Source organism: Arachis hypogaea, chromosome 5 (genome assembly GCF_003086295.3).
Source record: "Arachis hypogaea cultivar Tifrunner chromosome 5, arahy.Tifrunner.gnm2.J5K5, whole genome shotgun sequence".
Taxonomy (NCBI): domain Eukaryota; kingdom Viridiplantae; phylum Streptophyta; class Magnoliopsida; order Fabales; family Fabaceae; genus Arachis; species Arachis hypogaea.
The window spans coordinates 90,095,918-90,117,563 of NC_092040.1; the positions used below are offsets into that span (position 1 = coordinate 90,095,918).

At 27.2% G+C, this 21,646-nt stretch overlaps 1 protein-coding gene across 1 annotated transcript; it reads right to left on the minus strand.

The window, feature by feature from the left end:
* Positions 1-7,521: 7,521 nt before the first annotated feature.
* On the minus strand, positions 7,522-10,238 carry LOC112803706 (probable RNA methyltransferase At5g51130). Its single transcript, XM_025847186.3, has 8 exons — positions 10,038-10,238; positions 9,812-9,926; positions 9,545-9,592; positions 9,048-9,285; positions 8,748-8,835; positions 8,578-8,643; positions 7,768-7,836; positions 7,522-7,614 (listed from the first exon to the last, which is right to left on the minus strand). Exons 1-8 carry the CDS (start codon positions 10,236-10,238, stop codon positions 7,522-7,524), a joined length of 918 nt encoding a protein of 305 aa, XP_025702971.2.
* Positions 10,239-21,646: the final 11,408 nt, after the last annotated feature.

Sequence of the window (21,646 nt, forward strand, 5' to 3'; positions counted from 1 at the left end):
GGTTACTGCTTTGTGGCTTTCGGTCAAGATGAGGAAGTCAGAGGGAAAGTTTCTACTCTGAGGATTAAGAAGAAAAAGTGGATCTGTGGTTGGTGAAGCTCAAGGCTCAAGATGTTGACCTTGGAGGAAGAACCAAAGAACATGCAAGGAGATAAAAAGAAGCTTGTTGTTCATTCTGAAGCAAGGAGAAAAAAAAAACCAGAGTGTGAGAACAGTGTTCTGTTAGGAAGTTCATCTACTTGGATAATGCTTTCTTTCAAAGAAGCATTCGGCCAATACTGAAGAACTCAAGCTGAGGTTTGTGAATCTGGTTTTGCACATAGCAAAGAGGCTGCTGATGAAGTCAATCTCCTTCATATTTTACTGATTGTAATGTACTTTTCTAAGCTTATCTTTCTGTAATTTCTTGAGAGAAAAGGCAATGTGAGAAAGCTTGAGAAAAAGCCATGAGTGAAAAAAGGCTGAGAGATACACTTGAGAGAAAAGCCTAGAGTTGTTTTCTGATTTCTTTAGGTATGATTGTGTCTTGTATCTTGTACCTGTTTGGTATCCCTTTCTTAGTTGGGTTAGCACTAAGAGTAAATAGTTAGGTGTTAGCATAGCCAATGTCAAGTTAGGTTAGAACTTGAGTGTGAAATTGGTGTATGTAATACTGTTAACTATAGTGAAATTCTTCCATATTTGTGGAGGAGACTGGATGTAGGTTGCATAGCACAAAGCAACCGAACCAGGATATATGCTGGTGTAAGCTTTTTCTTCTCTGTCATGTTCGGTTTTCTGATATTCATGAGACAAAAATAAATTGTCTCATAAATTTTCGCTGCTGAGTTCAAACAGAATCAGATTTGTAACTTCTACTAAAAAAGGGTCAAAACAGCAACTTAAAAGGAAGGCATAGATTCAACCCCCCTTCTCTAAGCCTACTACAACCTTCATTTATCTATACTAATGTTACTATTCTTCTCTTATTTGTTTTGCCTTATTTTATGGCCTACGAAAACATTAAATCAAGGTTTATGAGTTTGCATTCTATATGTTTTAACGTTGTAGGCATGAGTCACATGTGTCATAACTTAAGTAAATGAGAAGTATCTAAAAGTCACACCACTTCGATTAACAAAATCTTTTGAAAATAATAATTGAACAACATTACATTATTATTATTTTTATTTTAAGACTTGGAGTGGCTGGAGATGGATATAATAACACCATATAGATAAACTATTGAGAAACTTTTGTTTATCACTCTTTTTTCTGTACTATCTTCAGGAACAACGCGGTGCAAAATAATACGCTACTTGATTGAGCTAAAAAGGCCAATACATTATAAGATGGCTAGGAGCGGGAGATCAAAGACATAGATACAGAACGTTAAACACTTATTCAAATTCATATTAAGGATGGAGGATGAGCGATTATTTTAACCATAATTATATAAACTAGAATGTGACCCGCACGATATGCGGGACGGTAAATTAATAATAGTATATAATAAATATTAAAAATTATTATGTTTTGTAGAATTAAATGAAATATGTATAAACTAAAAATAAATTTAAATGGTATTTTATTTAAAAGAAATGGTAGTACAAAGTATTTGGATGTTGGAATTGATTTTTGCATTTGGTTTAATTGATGGAATTGGTCTTCTTATGTGGCACTCGTCCTCCTTTTTTTTATTGGTTGTTGTTAGAGTTGTTGCTTTCTTCTTTCTGTCATAGGTTGTTGTGAAGGCATGTTCCTTATGAATTGGTGAGTTGTGTGCACTTTCTTTTGTGTTGTTTGCTCCCTCTTTACATGTATGGTCTTCTTCCGAAAATGTGTCTTGAATTTGTATCGTTTTTTTCTCCTCAACCTCTTGATAGGTATGTGATCTTCGTCTGATGATATTAGTGTTGGCGAAGTTGGTTCGTATAATCAATGAATAATATAAATTAGAAATAAAAATGATGTTTTAAATAAGTGATTTTTTTAGTATTACTTGTTTTATTTGTTGTAATGGGTGTTGTTGTTCAGTATTTTTAGTTGGAACAAATGTCTTGGTAACGGTGTATTGTTGAGAACCTTCTTTGAGATTAAACTCATTTAGTTTGACTTCAAAAATAAGTGTGAGGTTGCACAAGTTTTTCAATTGGGGTGGTACTTCAAGATCATTACTTTTTTGGATTGTGATTAGATTTGAAGTAATTGTGTCCAACAATTTTTTTGCTTCGCCATCAAATAATACAAAAGTTGCTGTAGTACTTTGATCTGAAACCTTTAATTGAATTCTGAACCTAAAATAAGTATTGGGTTAATAACTAATAATTTGCTAAATGAGATTATGAAAAGTATATAAAGTTACCTTATAGTTGGATATTGTGGTGTTTGATTACATGTGCCACAGATGTAGTTGTCTCCTTTTTTATATGCTTTCTTATGATACTTTTCACATTCAACATAGTTCCATCCAAATTTGTCATCAATTCCGTTTATAGTTGCTAAAATTGTAAAGATCTTTTTCTATTCCAATATTCCATTTATGTTATCATTAGGTATATTGTATTTGAGTAAGAATGAATGTATGATGCATGTTGTGAGATTTTTTTGTCATACCTGATAATCAGATTCCCATTGCATAGCCATTAGATCTTGAATAGTTATTCGATTTCTAATCATTCTACTCTGAAGATTTGTGTTGGCATTGTCTTGGCTTGGTATCTCTATTACTTCTTCATGTTGATCAGTCCTGTTGAGGAATTTTTTTATATTTATTAAATTGAATAATTAATTAAATGAATTAATTTTTGAGAGACTTATTAGTTATGAAATACCCATAAGTCAGCTGTGTGAAATCTTCAATTTCTGGATTGATATAGATTTTTGTACTTGAAGTTGTGCTAACCTAATAATCACCTAATATTATAATATAATAGGTTATATAAAATAAGATTGTGTTGTATTGTGTCAATTAATGTATTATATAAAATATAATTCTTTAAACTAAAAAAAACAATAAATTAAAATTTTTTGAAAAAGATCATACTTTTATATTCACTAACCAATGTTGATGTGAGTGCAACAATTTTTTGGCCTTTAATTTGTGTTGTAATTTCTTTATTTATCTGATTTGAGAGATTTTTTCACAATGTGACTTTCAACACGATATTCCTAAAATTAATAGTATTTTGTTAATAACTATATATCTAAATGAAAAATGAATTGGTTGTATATTTTTTTACTCTTTGAGTATCAATTCCATTCTTCGTATTTTTGTGGATTTTCCTTTAACATCTACATGTTCTTCTTCTCCTATTGCATGCAGTTTTTCAATGACATTTACAATAAAAAGAACAAAAATGTGTTGATTTTTTTTAATAAATTATTTTTAATAAGAATAATTGAAATAATATAAAATAAAATTACCTGTTAAAATTTGTCTTTGACCCACTCTGTCAGATAATGTCTCAAGTGATGTAAATTCAAAATAGTGTTAGAGAATGTTCAAAGCTGGATCTTTGATTTCTTTCACAATAGTTGTTATTAAAAAATTTGTTTTCATAGTACCTTTAATTGCTCTATACAAATCATTTGCATCTTCTATTTTCAAATTTTTGATAGTATAGACTTTTTCTTCTTCTAACAAATGTTTGAATTTGTTTATCATATTTTTCTTCACAATTACATGAAGAGGTGTTCCCTCCAGTGTAAGTAAATCATTATTAACAATTAGTTAAAAAAATGATTGCGTTTATTTTTTTAAATTATTAGAAAAGGAACAATGATTATCAAATTGAGAGAAGTTTAACTTTAATGATATTAAAATATAATTATATATAAAGTATTATAAAATAATATTAAAAGTATAAAAAACAAAAATAATTAAAGCATTTTTTTAAATTCAATTTAAAAACAGAATAAATTTGTTTATTTTGTACCTTTTCATCTAATATAATCATTTCTAAGAAAAGAGGCTCCTCTTTATTTTTGGATGTTAATGTTTTCCATAGACGAACCACGCAAACTTTGATAAACCAATTGTCTGTATGTTTGGTTATATTGTCCAATGAATGATGCTCCATTGAGTAAGTTTGAGATGTTGTATAGTTTGGAAAGAAATTTCTTATGGTAAATTTGATGTTATTTTAAAGAATACTGATTAGAAACTTATATAAGTAGTTCAAATAGTATATAATTTAAATATTTGTAACGTAAAATTTATTATGATTAATAATATTATTATGACATTTATTATATGGATATTTATTACATTTAATGATTGAGTTTATAAAAATTAATAAATTAATTATTGGTGTTATAAAGTTATTATATTGTTTATAACGGTAAGATATAATAAATATAAGAATATAGATTTAATATCTTTATAGGTTACAAACTTAATTTCAAAATTTATAATTTAAAAAGACTTGGTTGAAGAATATTTGTATATTATATGAATTTAATCAAAAACTTCTAGATTTATATGGACTTAATAAAAAACTTTTAGGCTATTTGCAAATGTTTAAGTTTTAGGAAGTTTTAGAATATTTCACCTACATGAATGAAATACATCCTATGCTTGGTATGACTATATGATACTCTTTTTGTATTGTAGAGATCCAAAGTTGAGATCTATGTTCGCTAAAATAATGGCAGTAGTGAAGTAATATGCAATAATAATGATATAAATTTTTAATGATTTAATTTACATAAATTAATAAATTAATTATTAGTATAATAAATTTATTGTATTATTTATAACGGTAAGATATAATAAATATAGGAATATGATTTCAATGTCTTTATATGTTACAAATTTAATTTCAAAAATTTTAATTTAAAAAGACTTGATTAAAAAATATTTGTATATTATATGGACTTAATTGAAAATTTTTAAACTAATATTAATAAAAAATATTAGTCCTTAACGTTTCTCTTTGAACAATTAATATATACTAACGTACCGAAAATGGCGAAAAGTTTATTAGCAGTAATTCAAAATTAATATTCTAATTACTTAATTAAATGACTTCATAAAATTTTGCAGTTAGAATAGAAGCCAGTACATCTTCTTTCTGCCCATTTTTTCTTATCCCACTTTTAAAGCAATTTATTAATTAATAATAGTATTTTTATCTGTAATCATGAATAATACCAATTATTTCTAATAAAATACATAAATTAGCAAGTTGAATTAGATAATATCATATTATTAAATGTGATCGATCTTTGGTGGATCAAATTGAATGCCAATGTCTTAATGCTAAAGATGACCAAGCATTTCACCTAATATGATATTGTCACATTTAAATATATATTTCTTAGTGAAGTAATATGCAATAATAATGATATAAATTTATTTACTAACTAATAAATTATTATAAGCTTTAAAATGTAACTTTAACCTATTTAAATTGTTATATGTGATTAAGAATATTACATAAATTTTATAGACCAATTTTAAGTGGTTTAAATTATGATTTATAAATGATATGATTAAGAATTTTGTAAAAGAAAAAAAATAAAAAATTGTAGCATAATATATAAATAAATTTAGAAGTATACAAAACTAAGAGAAAAAAATATCCTTAAATTCAACCCATGGTTATGTGTGCAATGTCTAAAAAGAAGTATTGAGATTTAATTTTCGAACCAGTTAGAGCATTGTAGAAGTCGACCTTATTCCGAAGCATGTTATACCTGTAGATACAACCATTTTCACAAAAAATATGTATGAGAAATTTTAGAAGAAAGAAATATAAACATTACTCCAGACATAAAAAATTGATTACTTATGAAGAAATATATTATCGTAAGTTTTTTTAAAAGAGTTTGGTATGAAATTACTCATCGACTCACAATGTGTAAGAGATGACTTACTTTATAGAAGATATATTCTCATGAGTTTGTTGAAATGCCATTGATATGGAATCAAGTACTGCAAGCATAAACGACTGGTAAAGAATAAGTTTATGAATAAAAAAGATAAAAGATAGGTTAAGTATATCTACTTTTAATTTCTTATATAAAATTACCTTAATGTTGTAATTTTTAGGAAAATACTTGGCATGAATTTTTTTCGTTGGACGAATTTTCTTAGTTGGTCTGGTTTCTACAATTTATGCAATGCGGAGAGATGCCAAGAGGAAGAGGGTTTCGAGAAGTATGAGAAGAGTAAAATTTGATTCGAGGAAAACACAATGGCTCATACCGGAAGAGCATGGAGAAAATAGGATCTTGGTACGGAGAGGTGCCAAGAAGAATAGGGTTTCGAGAAGCATGAGAAGAGTAAGGAGTTTTCAGGCAAGAAGCATGAGAAAAGTAATGAACTCTTTGGTTTTCAGAGGTTTTTTTAGGGTAAATGTTAATTTGTGTTTTTGTTGTTTTTTATTCTATTTTTTAGTTTTTTTTAATTTAAAAATAGAAGTTGATTTGGCAAGATTTGAGTGGTTGAAATTTGGCAAGATTTGATTGGTTGTTTCTAAAATTTTGCCACGTAAGCAATATTGCTGACATGGTGTTAGTAGAATAAGAAGAATAACTTAGAAGTAATGTGGTGCATGCTTATGTATCTACTTTTATATATTAAGAATAGATTGAGAGAATTAGAATTCCCTAGGTGTCTTATTTAATTTTTGTTAAATAACTATAATTGTGGTTGTGATGTTTGTTTTTATTTATTATATAATTATTTGATATAGATAAAGTTTGTCATTATTTTTGCTTTTATAATTTAATACGTCTATTTTTCGTCTTAGTATTATTAGGTTCACTTATACTTTCTAATTAGTAATGATTTTTTTTTATGATCAAAGTTCTTACTATTTTCAAATGGCTTTTAAAAATAAAAATTAGTTATTCATTATATTTTTATAAAAATTTTATTTTAAAATTTTGTAAAATTTAAATATCAACTAGTAGTATAATTCAAATAACGTTTAAAATTGGTCTAAAAATATTAGGGTGTTACCTATTTTATTGTAATTCTAACTTTTCTATTAACATTTTGTATACAGTACATGAATTTAAGTGTCTTTGCTTAAAATGAATAGAAGTTTAAAGTGTATTTTCTTAAAATAGATAGGGATTTAAATATTTCTTTCAGATACTATCGATCTCTCGTTCTACCTCCATAAACAATTATTCCAAGCTGAATATTAATTTGTGCATTTCGTAATTCATTGTTAAGGTTGCTATTTTACGAACAAGATTTGAAGAACTTATATTAATTTGGGAGCAAGCAAAACACATTTTGCAAATTGTAGGGAGCTATCTATTCTAAATAAAAAAATATCTCTCAGTTCGGCACGAGACAAAATAAAAGTGTCTCTCAACTCAATACGAGACAAAAAACAAAAATATCTTTAAAAGTTTTTTGAAAATTCAAAGATTAATATTCAGCAAAAAAATGAGTTAAGATTCAACTCCCTTCTTTTAGCCATTGATTACCATCTAATTTAAAACTTAAACCAGTGAACTATACAAAAAAGTAATTCATATTGAATTACATTATTGATTTTATACAAAACTTTTGTGATGGTCTCATTTCTTGAAAACCAAAACGGGTCTATTGAAACGAAGATGTTTTGCATCTACCCAACCTGAATTGATGTGTTCTACCGTTCTAAATCCAATCTACAACAAAGTCAAATAAAATCAGGTGTCAAGAATATCAATGATAAAATTGCATAATAAATAAAACAAACAATGCTGGTTATTAATTAATTGAACAAATATCACATGTTTGTGCAGTTTTATCATCAAAGAAATAACAAAAAGAATATAAACCTTATTCAATAATATTTTCTGGAAATCTTTAGGACGAATTTCAATCTCACTATAATTCTTCTTAGCAACCTGCACAACAAAAAATATTTAACCAACTTGTATTTTAAGGACACAAATTTAAAGAGTACAATAATAAAAATATTTTAACTTTTTAATATATTTAATGCATTAAAAATATAAAAAAAATTATCTTTTCAATAACTTTTAGCAAAACATTCAGAAAAAAATATATGCTGAATGCTGATTGGTATTTGGGAGTAAATGCATAGAGTTAAAAGCATAATTAAAACATAGCAAGTTGATGATGCTTTGATTATTATAATAATCAATTAACTGCCAAGATTAAAAAGAATCTAGCTGAAATTGATTAAAGTGGTAGATAGATACGCACAAATATATAAATCCATTGAAAAATATAGGTTATGAAATTATTATAGGTGAATGATTCCAAAATGGCAAAACAATAATCCAAAATATATTAAAAAATGTTAAGAGTGAACTTAAATATATTGCTCTTTGCTCATATATGTTCAACAAAAAAGAATTTTTCTTCAATAATTTAATAATAGATTACTGTAATTTAACGATCAGATTCATATAATGTAAATCAAATTTTGTAGAAGGATATAAGCAACATAAGTATAAAGATATATAATTCCTAACTTATGATATATATTCTTTTATAATCAACGAGACTGAAACTCAGAAAATAAAACTACACAAAAATTGTTCTAGGAATTAGATAACTTCTAATATTAGCAAAAAATTGAAGAGAAATCATGTTAAGAAATAGAGAGAGGATATTATTACAGGTGATAAATAATGGTTCAATGAGTAAGACCTCCATGCCTGAGGTTCCAATAAAAGAACACCACCCTGATATGAAGAAGAAAGAATATATATTAACATGTTGTAAATTGTATAAAATACATTAGATTATATGAGTAAATGATACACATAAATTAAGGTAAAATACTTACTGGTCGAAGTACCTCCCAAATCTTGTTAAAAAATGTGATTAAGCCTTGGTCTCCAAAATTTAAATGTATCCATTGAGTTACACTAAAGCTGCATTGCACAAGGTTAATATATTTTATTTCATGCAATCCAAGCATTGGAGAAATTTAAAAGAAAAATCACTTTTATGCATCACTTTCTTCATGCTTAAGATCCTAAGTGACAAAAATAAAATAAAATAAGTTTAGAAGTGCTATATGAAATTAAAAACTCTGTTTTTCATTTGGTGTAACAAGAAAAAAGTGGAAAGAAAAAAAGGTTACCAAGTAACAGTATCATAAAGTTCTGGATGCTGGCTCTCCATAAAATTCTCTTGTTTGAATGTAACCACTTCAAGCAGATTTCTTTTCTCCAATGAAGAAGGTTCCGATGGCGTCACTTCCTTCTCCGGCGAAGCAGCAGCGCTTTGCGCCGAATCATCTGAATTATTCTCAGAGGATCCTCCCATTTGCATTAGCAAACAAGAATCTCTCAAATTTAAATTTGCTTGCTCAACAAGCTCTGGAAAATTGGCCAGAAGAACAATAAATCAACAAGGAACAAAACATTTACCTATTCTCACATCCCAATTCAGAGTTCAAAGCTTGATGAATAATAGCACACATGATTCTATAATGTGAATGAAATTGAACTTTAAGATATAAAAAGCATACATAACCCTAATAAGATCAAAGTTACTTGCTAAAGAAGGCACTATCCAAATTATCCAATAGAAACAAAAAATACTGAATAATGGAGAAAACAAATCAACAACTGATACCAGGATCAATGTCAATTGCAAGAATGCTCTGGCACCGGAACATTTTCGCTGCGAAAAAGAACAAAGAAACAACATTTAGAAATGAAAATTTACCATCATAACACAATTTTCAAACTTCAATTCAATGCATAACAGCAGAATCATTTTTTTCCCATTAAATTGCAGACCAAGAATACATAAATTTCTAACACTTCAAATAGTTCCTATGATATGATCACTTTAATAAGCTAAGGGAAGATTGAATCTTTGGAGGGTTAAAGAAAATACCAATGGAAATGGTTAATGTCCCATCGTTGCAACCAATATCAAGACACTCCTTGTCTTCAAACCATTCCTTCCTCAAGAGTTCCAAACGTGGATCTTCTTCAGGACCCTCTTCATTCTGGAATCATCAAAAACAAATGGGCATTGTAAAGTTTGAATCTTTTTCACCGAAACTAATGAAAAGAAGCAAGCAATAACAAAGAAAAAGAAGAAATTAGATGATAAATACTCGATGTTCATAGTATCTTCTGAAATTGCCATATTGCCTACGACTAAGGGGTGAGGGTGATTGATTCTTCTTCTGATTCTTTTCCTCTTCCTTTTCGCTTTCGCTTTCGATTTCGATATCAGCATTATTATCACTTTCACTTTCTGATGAATCCTGAAACGGAACCTGATGCAGGCCAATGTCTCCTTCTTTTGCTGCCATTGTTGCATGAACAAAGAGTTGCTTAAAGTGCAAGTAACACAGTTTGTTATTTAATTTGCTTCTTCTGAATATAAAAGATGTTCAGTTAGTTAATTAGTTATTGTGAACACTTAAAGTTTCATACCTGTTTCAACCATAATATCTAGCCATTTCTCAGCTTGTTCTGAGAGGAATATAAAATTCTATATATTATTTTCTTCATATCCATTTGAAGCATTTATTTATTCTTCACATTAATTGATGTTAATAATAATTAAGTAAAAATATTTACTGCGTTTGAATGGACTTATTTTGAATAAAAGGCCACTATAAAGAAGTAATTATTAATTTATTATTTATATCCAAAGACCCAAAAATAAATAGTATTTCCTTCCTTGCTTTATCCATTACAAGTCAACACAATTATACAGCACTTATCACTTGGTTTGAATGATCATTTATTATGCTTATAATACATAATTAAAGTACTATCAAATAGTAGTAAAAAATTTAGATGCACTATTATTTTATTTTATTTTTTTTGGAAAAAAAAAAGAGAGAAAAGAATGTGTCATTGTATCCTGAACAAGGTGTAGTCACGATTCAACTTTAGGCAAAGTTTCCAAAAATTTTATTTTTGCCTTATATTGTTCAAATAAATTTAGAAAAATATGTATTATTGATTGTTAATGCATAAAATATTTAACATTAGATTTAATACCTCCGTGATGTGGCAAAAAGTATAAGAATCAAATAAGAATACTCTCTTTTGTTAAAAAATAAAGTTACTTAAAATTATTTAGTAAAACGTTTTTTGGATGACAGGATTATTTAGTCCCATTGTAAAATCATTAAAATGCATTAGTAAATGCTACCTGATACACAAATATTGTTGCATATTTTGTATAAGGCAATGTTATTATATGTTTGACCCTTATTTTCTTTTCAAATAATATTGACTTAGAAATTATCCCCGGATTTATTTGGACTCTACGACAGTTTTAGTATAGGAAAATTATAAGCAAGAACACTCAACTAATTATGAATAAAAAAAATAAATGAAATTCATCATATTCTTTCTCCATTTGACTCACCTATGGTTATATACAAAATTTTCGATTTTTATATATTATTTTCGGTCTTATTACTCGTAAATATAATTAATAATCAAATACATCATAATTAAAATCTTCTAAATGAGTTTGATATTTTGCCTATTTGAATTATGTTATATGTACGAACCTATTAATTTCTTACATATGACCATATATAGAAAAGTGTTCTACATACTAATAATTAGAATAATAATTTAAGGGTCGCTCTAGTGTACAGACACAACTTCATACAAATATACAAATTTACTTTCTCCTTATATATAATGCTAATACGTATTGTTTTCAGTTTGCAGGATTGAGCATGTTGTCAAGAAGTTGTTGGCGCTCATGGGAGACTCGATTGAGCCGAGCTGGTGGCATAAAATCCAACAGAATTTGATTATGCTGGAATTCCGTTGATGAAAACTTGTTGAATTGGGCCTTGCTGAGCGAAAAAAAAAAATGGAGGAAAGACAGTCAACTTGGATCTTCCTTCCACCCTTCATTAATCTTCAAGAGCATGTATTTGAAAGTGCCATTTATATGTATGTATTGATTGTGAAAGATCCATGCTCCAAATGATTTAACAATGTGAAAAATACGAGTATTTTCTTTCCACAACGTGCCAAATTACGTTAATTTAATATTTAATTTAAAGAAAATTAGTTATTTTATCCGTAATAACAAATATAATTTTTAAAAAATTACGGCCTATTTTAGCAGAAAAAATTTATAAAATTAAACTACTTTTACAAAAAAAAAATTGTTGATTGACAGAAATCTTTGGCTAAAAAAACCGAGATATCTGTAGATAAAAAATTAAATAATAAGATTTTTAGTTATTATTTTATATGAAAAATTTAATTTTTTATTAATAATTAATTTTAACATTTGTTATCTAAAATTTAAACAATTTAACGTGTATACTTTTACATTTAATTAGGTGTTAACTGTTAAATCTGTTCCACAAATAAAAATAATTAATTTTTATACTTGCTATTTAAAAATAATATTTTTTCTCCCTGTGCATATAAAAGTATAATTAGATATTAGCATAAAAAATTATACTGATAGTTATAAAATTAACTTAAAATTAATTTTTTTAAAACAATTGAATCTTGATTCTAACTTTTAATTATAACATTAGTATTCTCTCCAAATTATATGTAATAAATATTTGAAAGAAGAGAAATGAAAATATAGATTAAAAAGATAGACAGTAAAAATTTAAAACTAAATAAAAAAACTATGTATATAATAACAATAATAATAATTTTTTATTTAAATTAAATTATTTTGTTAATTTTGTTTTCTGTAGAAGAGAAAGATAGAAAAAATAGAGCATGAGAGAAAAGAGAGAGAAAGATAAAGATGAAGAATGAGAGTAAGAGTTCGTTAATTTTGGAAGAAAAAATTTTATTTTAATTGTAAAAAATATCGGATGACATATTTTGATTTGTCAAATTACTAATATAAAATATAAATTATATATAGAGTAAAAATAATAGAGAGAAATAAAAAAATGGAGAGAGGTAGATGAGAGAATTTAGGAATGGAGTTTATTAAGTTTGAAAAAAAATATTTTCTCTCAATTTTAATAAGAGAGTGTCATGTGACACATTTGATTATTAAATTAGATAGTAATATGATACATAATATAGGTATATTTCAATTTCAATTTTAATTTTAATGCAATTAAAGAATGTCATGTTGTATTTTGATTGTCAAATTAGTAATTAGTCATTGATATTGATAATGATATATAAAATAGATAGAGTAGTTGAAGGAATGAGAGAAATAGAGAAAGGAAGAGGGAGGAGGGGATAACTCTTTAATTTTGGAGGGAAAGATTTGATTTCAATTGCAATGAGGGAGTGACATGTGGCACATCTTGGTTGTAAAATTAGTAAGGAGGGGAGAAAATTTTTTAATTTTGGAGAAAAATATTTAATTTCAATTACAATGAGAGAGTGATATATGACACATTTTGGTTGTAAAATTAGTAAGGAAGAGAGAAAAATTCCTTAATTTTAGAGGAAAAGATTTGATTCTAATTGCAATGAGAAAGTGACATGTGGCACATTTTAGTTGTAAAATTAGAGATCTATAATAGATATAATAGATTCCACTCTCTTACTCTAAAAAATATTAAAATGACATTTCTCTTCTTCTTTAAAAGAGAGAATAATATTTTGGAACATATTATTTCAAACGAGTAAACAATCAAACTAATATCAAAAAATTTACATTACTAACAAAATATAATTCTAAAATGTGTTAACAACAAATAAGTTTTGTAGAATTAGATATACGTTAAATATATATTCTAAAAGAAGACTTTGAATATCATATTTTGATGTAATTTTTTGTAAGTAATATCGAAAAAATAAGATCTTTTCATTCTTAAAAATTTATAATTTTATGTAAAGTAAATTTTAAAAAAAATTAATTGTGAATGATTAAATTTAAAAAAAAAATATTTTTAAAGATCAAATTTTGTTCTAAATATTTTTGTACATCTTTTAAATATTTATTCAAACATTAACAAAATAATTTAGATTAAATAGATATTTCATTTATTAAATAAAAAATTGTTTTTGTCACTTTTAATAAATATAATATTTATTACTATTTGTCACTTTTGGGTTTTCATGCAATTTATTTCTCTAACGTTAATTTTTATTCTAATATACACAATATAATACTTATAAACTACGTAGATACGAGAATCTAAAATATTTACTTCAGTACAATAACAAATTTGCTAAATATTTAATATGAAAAATATTATATATTTATAATGTTCTTTAGTAATAATTGAATAATAATTTGTTAAAAATACCTTATCGAAAGTTTATTGTACTGCCATAAATATTAATGAATACATCTATTTTAAATTTTAGTTTTATATTTTTTATTATTTTATATTTTTTATCCACCTAAGACTGATTTCGTCAATTCAACTAGTAATTTATCGGTTAAACTAAATAAGTAGTGAACCAATAAAGACGCCGGTTTAATTCTTTCAACTATGATTCAACCCAGTCTACTGGCCGGTTGTCGGATCACGGTTTAAAGCTAATAGACTACGGAATACGAATTCCAATTTACAGATTTGGATTCAAGTCACATCTCATGCAACATGGTTCAGGGTTTACGGTCTAACATATAGTGTTACAGTGTTCTTTCACCAAACGAGATAAACAAATCAACTGTGATTTACGATTTTAGATATGGTGTTTACGGAATCTGGTTCTTGAGCTCCCATACCATGGTTCACTGTTTTCGCAGTTAGGAGTTTCTCTGTTCGGCATGCGGGGTTCAACTTCTTAAATTAGTCTTGCCATGTATTGTACCAAAAAGGAATAAGCAAATCAACTTACTTTTTACAGTTCAGAATTCGTCTTCTAAAAATTTGTATACATCGTTTCGTCTCTCACGAGTATACAAATCGTGTTTCGTGGATTAGGGATACGAGTTCCATTCTTTAGGTTTTTCCTGTTTGGGGTTCGGAGCTCATGGTCCAAGTTTCTGGACTCAAGTTTAGGGTTGAGCGTTTACGCTCTCTTATTTGCGGTTTAATATTACAGTTTAATGTGACAATTTATTTTCACCACAACGAATTAACAACTCGTTTGCATTAATCATGAGTCTCATGTTCATTTTGTCTCATCCTTAATTCTTTCACACTTTCATAACTAAGTTCACTTTTCCTTTTGCCTTCGTTTAATTAACATTAATATTTAGAGGAAAAAAATTAAGTCACCGTAACACTGTACACTGAACTAAAGGTTTCATATTCAGTAATTATACCGCAAACCAGTGATGAATACTGAAAAATTTAAACAGCAGACAGCAAATAATACATAAAAATATTAAAATAATTTATATTCCTAAACCCTAAATCCTAAAATCTCAATCCTACCAATGATTACCTACACACTAATTCCCAAAATATAAATCCTACACTCAAGATCCTAAACTGTAAAGTATATTACCTTCAAAAAAGTTTTTCGTTACAATTTTTTGGCAACATAAACTTTGTGATACATCTATCATTAATACAATAGTGTCAAATCACATATCAAATCTTGCTTAAATCACATTTATTATATTAAGTTAATAATCTTTTTTTTCATCTTTATATATATATATATAATAATTAAATGCTATCTCATCATTTCTAAAATAATATGTAAGTTACTCTATCTGATGTGTCACATTCTAATTTGATGTTTAATTTAATACATTTGTTATGTATTTATGAAAATATTAATTTAAAAATGTTCTTATATTAACTAAATTCCAAACTAAAATATTGATGTGACAAATTAAAAATAGGAACACAAATTAGTGTTAGCGTGAAAATTTTCAATTTAAAAATTTTATTGTGTCAAGTAGATCTTTACATTTGAAAATTTATTCTATACCATTTGATTTCGAATTATATAAAAAAAAGGAAGAAATTGAAACTATTTATATCTTGTTTTTTAAAAATTAATGTAGCTAGTTTGCAATTATTTTTATGAAGGTCTGGATTTTTATTTAATTTGTTAAAAATCAGAGATTTTTATCGGTATGTATGAATTTATTAACGTACCGTAGTAAACACCATTTTTATATAACTAAAAAATTTAATATGAGAATTTATAAAATTAATGTTAGATTTTTTTTTTTAAAGAAGGATAAGGAAACTCGAACTCGCAATCTCTAGATGAGTATGAAAAAATTATGTCATTTGAACTATAACTCGTTAGCAAATTAATGTTAGGTTAATTATAGACAATTCATTATTTATGATATTATAAAGATGACTCGGTAAATATTTAGATTTTATTTTTATATTATTATAAAATAAATTCATCAATATGTACTGACATGACAAATTTATAGTTTACAAATTAATTAAGTATTATTAGCTCATTACAAAATTATTTTAATCTCTTATTTTATATATTATTAAGATATTAATAAGTATTAATATGTCTATTAATTATTTTTTTTTATGGTAGTGATTTTAGAGTCAGCTGGAGGCTATAACCAGTCATCCTCTTAGAGTGTAACACCTGGTGCAGTTGAGGGCTGTTTGACCCAGTTTAGGCCTGATTTGAATTTATAAGAAGAGGATTTCTACCTAATTTTAACATGGTAAACATTACATCGTTTATAACTTTATATGCATGTGCAGTCTATGGTAGCTATGGATGTGTTGTGGCTACAATGACTATAGCCTTTTTTTTCATTAGAAAACTACACGTGAATAGGAGAAAGTAAAAGTGTATCATTAAAAGTGTTGCTTAAAGAGAAAATGTTATTTTTAACTTGGCTCTGATACCAAATTTTTTAATTTTGAATAGTTTGTAAATTCTAAAGTATTGACCATTTCTACTACTTTGATGTATATTTATAATTTTGATTTATAACTTTTTAATCTTGTTTTAGTTTATAATATTCTTTTTTGCATGGATTACTGTATATAAAATCTTTTATCTGTTTGTCTTTTTCTTTAATATAATTTCTCAAATCCTCAATAACTTCTTTTATTTATGCACTTTCTCTTGTTTCTAAATATCTGTTTAATTTTTCAATTCATTCTCCATTTTTTCTTTCAGCAGTTTTAATTCTTTTAAGTCATAATATGATTTTTCAGGCATTTATAAATTTTTTAAGTTTAATTCCAACTTGTTTATATTTATTCTTATTTCTATCCTTTTTAGTATAAGATCATCAATTTCAATCTGAAAATTATTTAATTCCCTTTTGTACTCCTTTATTTTACTTTTTAATTTTCTCGTCCTATTTCTTTTTATTTTATTTTCTGGTTTTTCAATCTTTTTATGCTTCATTATTTAAAATTTCCGCAAACTCTATCATTGATTCATCACTATTTTCTAGAGATTCTATTAATTTTTCTAACTCTTCAACTTCTCTTTTTAACTTGTCATAGATTATTTTTAGGGCTTCAAATGCTCTTTGATTTATTTCAGAAAACTGTAAATAATTCAAACGATTTTCTCTTTCAAAGAGCTCTTATTTCTTGTCTTGATAAGTTACATATATTTCTTCTTTATTTATTGTCATAGTTTAGTGTTTAGGGTCTCGTTTAATTTTTCGACCTTTTTTGTTAGTTCTTTTATTTCAGAACTTTCTTCTTTAATTTTTAACTTAGATAAACTTAAAGGGCTATTAATTTTAGATTCTCTTATTTGAAAATTCGATGAAACTAATTTTCCTGATGGTTCTTTTAGTAATAGAACTGGGTTTTCAATAGCTTTATATTTTGGTATTTCTGTTTTTACAATTTTCTGAAATAATTCATCCACATAAATCCTTTCTCTGTTTTTAAATATTATACTATGATGGCTATTTGTTAAAGCGTAATTTATTGCATATGTAATTGAAAATGGTTCATCATCTTGTTCCATTAGATTCTTTCTGTGAAATTTATAAGCTAAACTTATAGATCTTCCAAGATTTTCAGTTGATAAAGGTATAGCGTATCCAAGATGGGCATTGAATTTAACATTTACATTTGCCAAGTTTTCATGAACAATTCCAATTATTTGATCTATTGGGTCATCATTTATTCTTTTGTCACAGATTACTAAGCTTATTGGTGAATTAATTCCTTTCATATATGTAGATTTGATTAAGACTTGTATAGTACTAATATGGATCCATCCAATTTTAGATCTTTTTTGTTGATCCTTAATTTTCTCAATCTGTTTACTCAAGTCTTCATCATTTATCAAAGCTATTTCAAGTTCTCCATTGGCAGATTTTATTTTTATAGGGGCTTCAAGTTGAATTTTTCCATAGTATATTATATTTTTTCTATTAAAAACTTCTTTTAAAAGATTTTGTTTATTAAAATTTTTATTTGATTTGAGATTTAATTCTGTTTTTAGAACAATCTGTTTTTCATTATCTAATAAAGCAGATAATCTATAATAATCAGATTCTTCCGTTAATTCTAAACTTTCTAAATAATTCATAACTAAGAGATTAGGATAAATGCGTACCTTTCTAGAGAAAAACTTTCTTTATTTAGAATATTTTATATAAGATGTTTTTATCTCCAGAGGGGAGATTGTAGATACTAACTCCAGAGGGGAGTTTAGAATTGGTTTTTCCTAAGGGAATTCTTCTTCAAACTATAGAATCGCCTCGGCAGCTTCCTCCTTGCTCTCCTAGCATATGAGTACTCTTAGCCTCCTGCTTTCTATTGTTTGATGATTTATACAATTGCCTAAGCAACCTATTTATAATGGTTGGGTCTGATGGACAATTCTCATCCTTACCCTTCTTATGACGTCATTGCTTATGTCATTATTTATTATCTTGTACCAGCTACATTGTTGGTACTCTATGACCTAAGCGCTTACGTCATTATGCAATAATGTTGAGAGATGCTTCAGATGTGTTGTCCTCCTCTTTCATTATGTGGCCTTCAGATGCGTTGTCTCCTTCCTTTATCATGTGGGTTGATTCCATTTCATTATTATTTTCTTCAGATATTTCTGAGACACACAGCTAGCACTTGTGGTCTTCTCTGTCTTTTATCAAATAGCAGAGATTCCTCTTTATCCCTTCGGGGAGCTTTTCTAAGAGTCCAGATAAGTTGTAGAATGCTGATTCAAATTCCACTAAGAGTCTCATCTCTCTTTCTTCAATTTCATTTCTTTTACTGGACACAAGCAGAGTATTTCTGCTTTTATAATTGATTCTTGTGTGAGATTTCCTTGTTATCTTTTGAGTTCTTTCGAAGACCCTTGCTAGTGTGCTGGCTAGTCTACCTTCATGACTGTAGATTGTTAAATCTTGAACTTGATCAATTGGTTGAAAGTTTCCTAGGAAGACGGACATGAATATTACTTGATGTGCTGGAACCAAGCATTCTTCTTCTTCATTAAAAATAGGTTGACTGTTTGTAAATTTTAGGGATATATCCCTTGGATTTACGTTGTCAATCATATGTTTAAATCTCTTTACTGCATCAACGAATCCTGCAGGAAACTCACTAATAATTTTCAAATCATTAAAAATTAAAATTGTATCAATTAATCCGTACTGGAAAAACTGATAGGTGTCAGATGGGGAAGCCTCTGGAAATATAACCAGCTTTGTTAGCTGTTCTTTGGCAATAGGATAATATTCCAAGATTGCCCTCTTTTCTTCAGTCCAATTCAGGATTATGTTAAGGGTTTCTCTGAGATTTGATCTACAAACCCTTTTCTTTTCCTTAATTTCAGCCCTTGTAGGAATGTTTCTTATTATCCCTGTTCTCTGGGTTTGAATTGGAGTTTTATCTGCTCTTTTTAGGGTTTGCTCTGGATGAAGAGCTTCATATTCTCTGAAGGATTCATTTGCTTCTTCCAGTGTTAAAAACCCTCCTTTATGAATTATCCTTGATTGCTGTGTAAATGGTGCTGCTTTTTCCCAGGCATCATATACTCCTTTCATGGGGCCATTATAAATTACATAATATTTTTTATCTTGGGTAGATTTTTTGATAATTTCAGCAATTGTTTTATTTTCTGGAATTTTTTTCTCACCTGATTTGTCCACCACGCTTAGCTGGCTGAACTCTAATGGTTTTGGTTGTTGTGTTGATTTCATTGCTTCGATGGCCTTCTTGAGGGATTGGATCTGTGTCCTTATTTACTGACAATGCTTGCATTTTTCGAGTTCTTGTTCGTATTTCTGAATTTCTTGATTTAATGCGTTGTAGACGAACTCCATTCTCTTGTTAATGTATCTGCAATAACATTTTTGTCACCCTTAATATATTCAATTTTTATTGGATATTATAACAAAAATAATTGCCATCTTACCAATCGTTCATGATTATAATCAACCTTTAAATTATATCGTATGAAACCTGTTAAATAACTTGAATCTGTCCTTAAGGTAAATTCTTTGGGTAGTAAATCAATTTTCCATTTCTTAAGAGATTTAATTGCTGCTAGAGTTTTCCTTTCATGAGTAGTATATCTCTGTTCTGTTGGAGTAAAAGTCCCTGAAATATACCTGCAAAGTAATTCCTTTGGGGGATATTTAGAATCTAGTGATTCTTTTTCTTGTTCCAAACTTTTTATAGCTTTCTTAACTTTTAGACATCCTGACCAGGTTATGTCTGAAGCATCTGTTTCTACTATTAAGTAGTCATTTTCTTCTGGAATATAAAGTTCTGGAAGTTTTTCACATAATTCTTTAATTCTTTGAATTTGTATACTATCTTTTTCATCCCATTTTCATACTTTTTTAGTACTTATTTTTGGAAATAAGTTTTTAGTGTATTCTGTTATATTCTTTAAAAATCCCTGATCAGAAATATAATTTATACACCCTAAAAATCTTTGTAATTGTTTTCTATCTTCTATTTTATTAGGAAATAAATTTACCTTTTCTAGAACATTTGGTTGAAGTTTTAGCTTTCCTTGAGTGGATAGAATTAATCCAAGGAACTCTATTTCTTGTTTTGCTATTCTTGCTTTCTTTTTACTAAGAACTAATCCTTTTTCCTTGCATCTTTCTAAAACTATTAATAATTTTTGAAGATGATCTTCTTTATCCTGTTTTGTAAAAATTAGTATATCATCAATGTATACTAAAACAAATTCATTTAACTCTTTTAGATTTTCTTCCATAAATCTTTGATAAATACCTGGGGCTTGCTTTAATCCGAATGGTAATACATTCCATTCATAAAGCAACACACTTGTTGATTCTTTTGTTGGGCAAGTAAAAGCAGTTAATTTCTTTGTTTCTTCGTCTAAACGAAGTTGCCAATATCCTGATTTTGCATCAAGAGATGAAAACCAAGTTGCTCCTTTGATTTTTTCTAAAATAGAATCTTTTCTTGGAAGTTTATGAGCATCACCAATAGTTGCTTCATTCATTTTCTTATAGTTTATTACCATTCTTCGTTTTCCCCTTTTAATTTCATTATTGTTTTCAACATAAAAAGCTGGAGCCGCATGAAGACTTTTACTTAATCTTATAATTCCTTTTTCCAAGAGATCTTTACATTCTAATGAGAACTCTTCTCTATCTCTCGCGGAATAAGGAATTTTATTTGGAACATTTATCTCTTTTGTGGGATCTTTTAATTTAATGCTTACTAATTCGTTATTTGTATTTTTAATATCTAAAGGATTTTCAGCACAAATTTCATCCAAGAGTTCTTCTATCTTTATTTCAAGATTATTTTTTGGAATATTTATCTGAAAGTATAGATTTAAATAACATGTTTCTAATATAGAAAATATTTTAAATTTTAAGATCTTATCTATAGTAGTAGTTGGTATTTTTATACGTTTTGATTTTTGATTT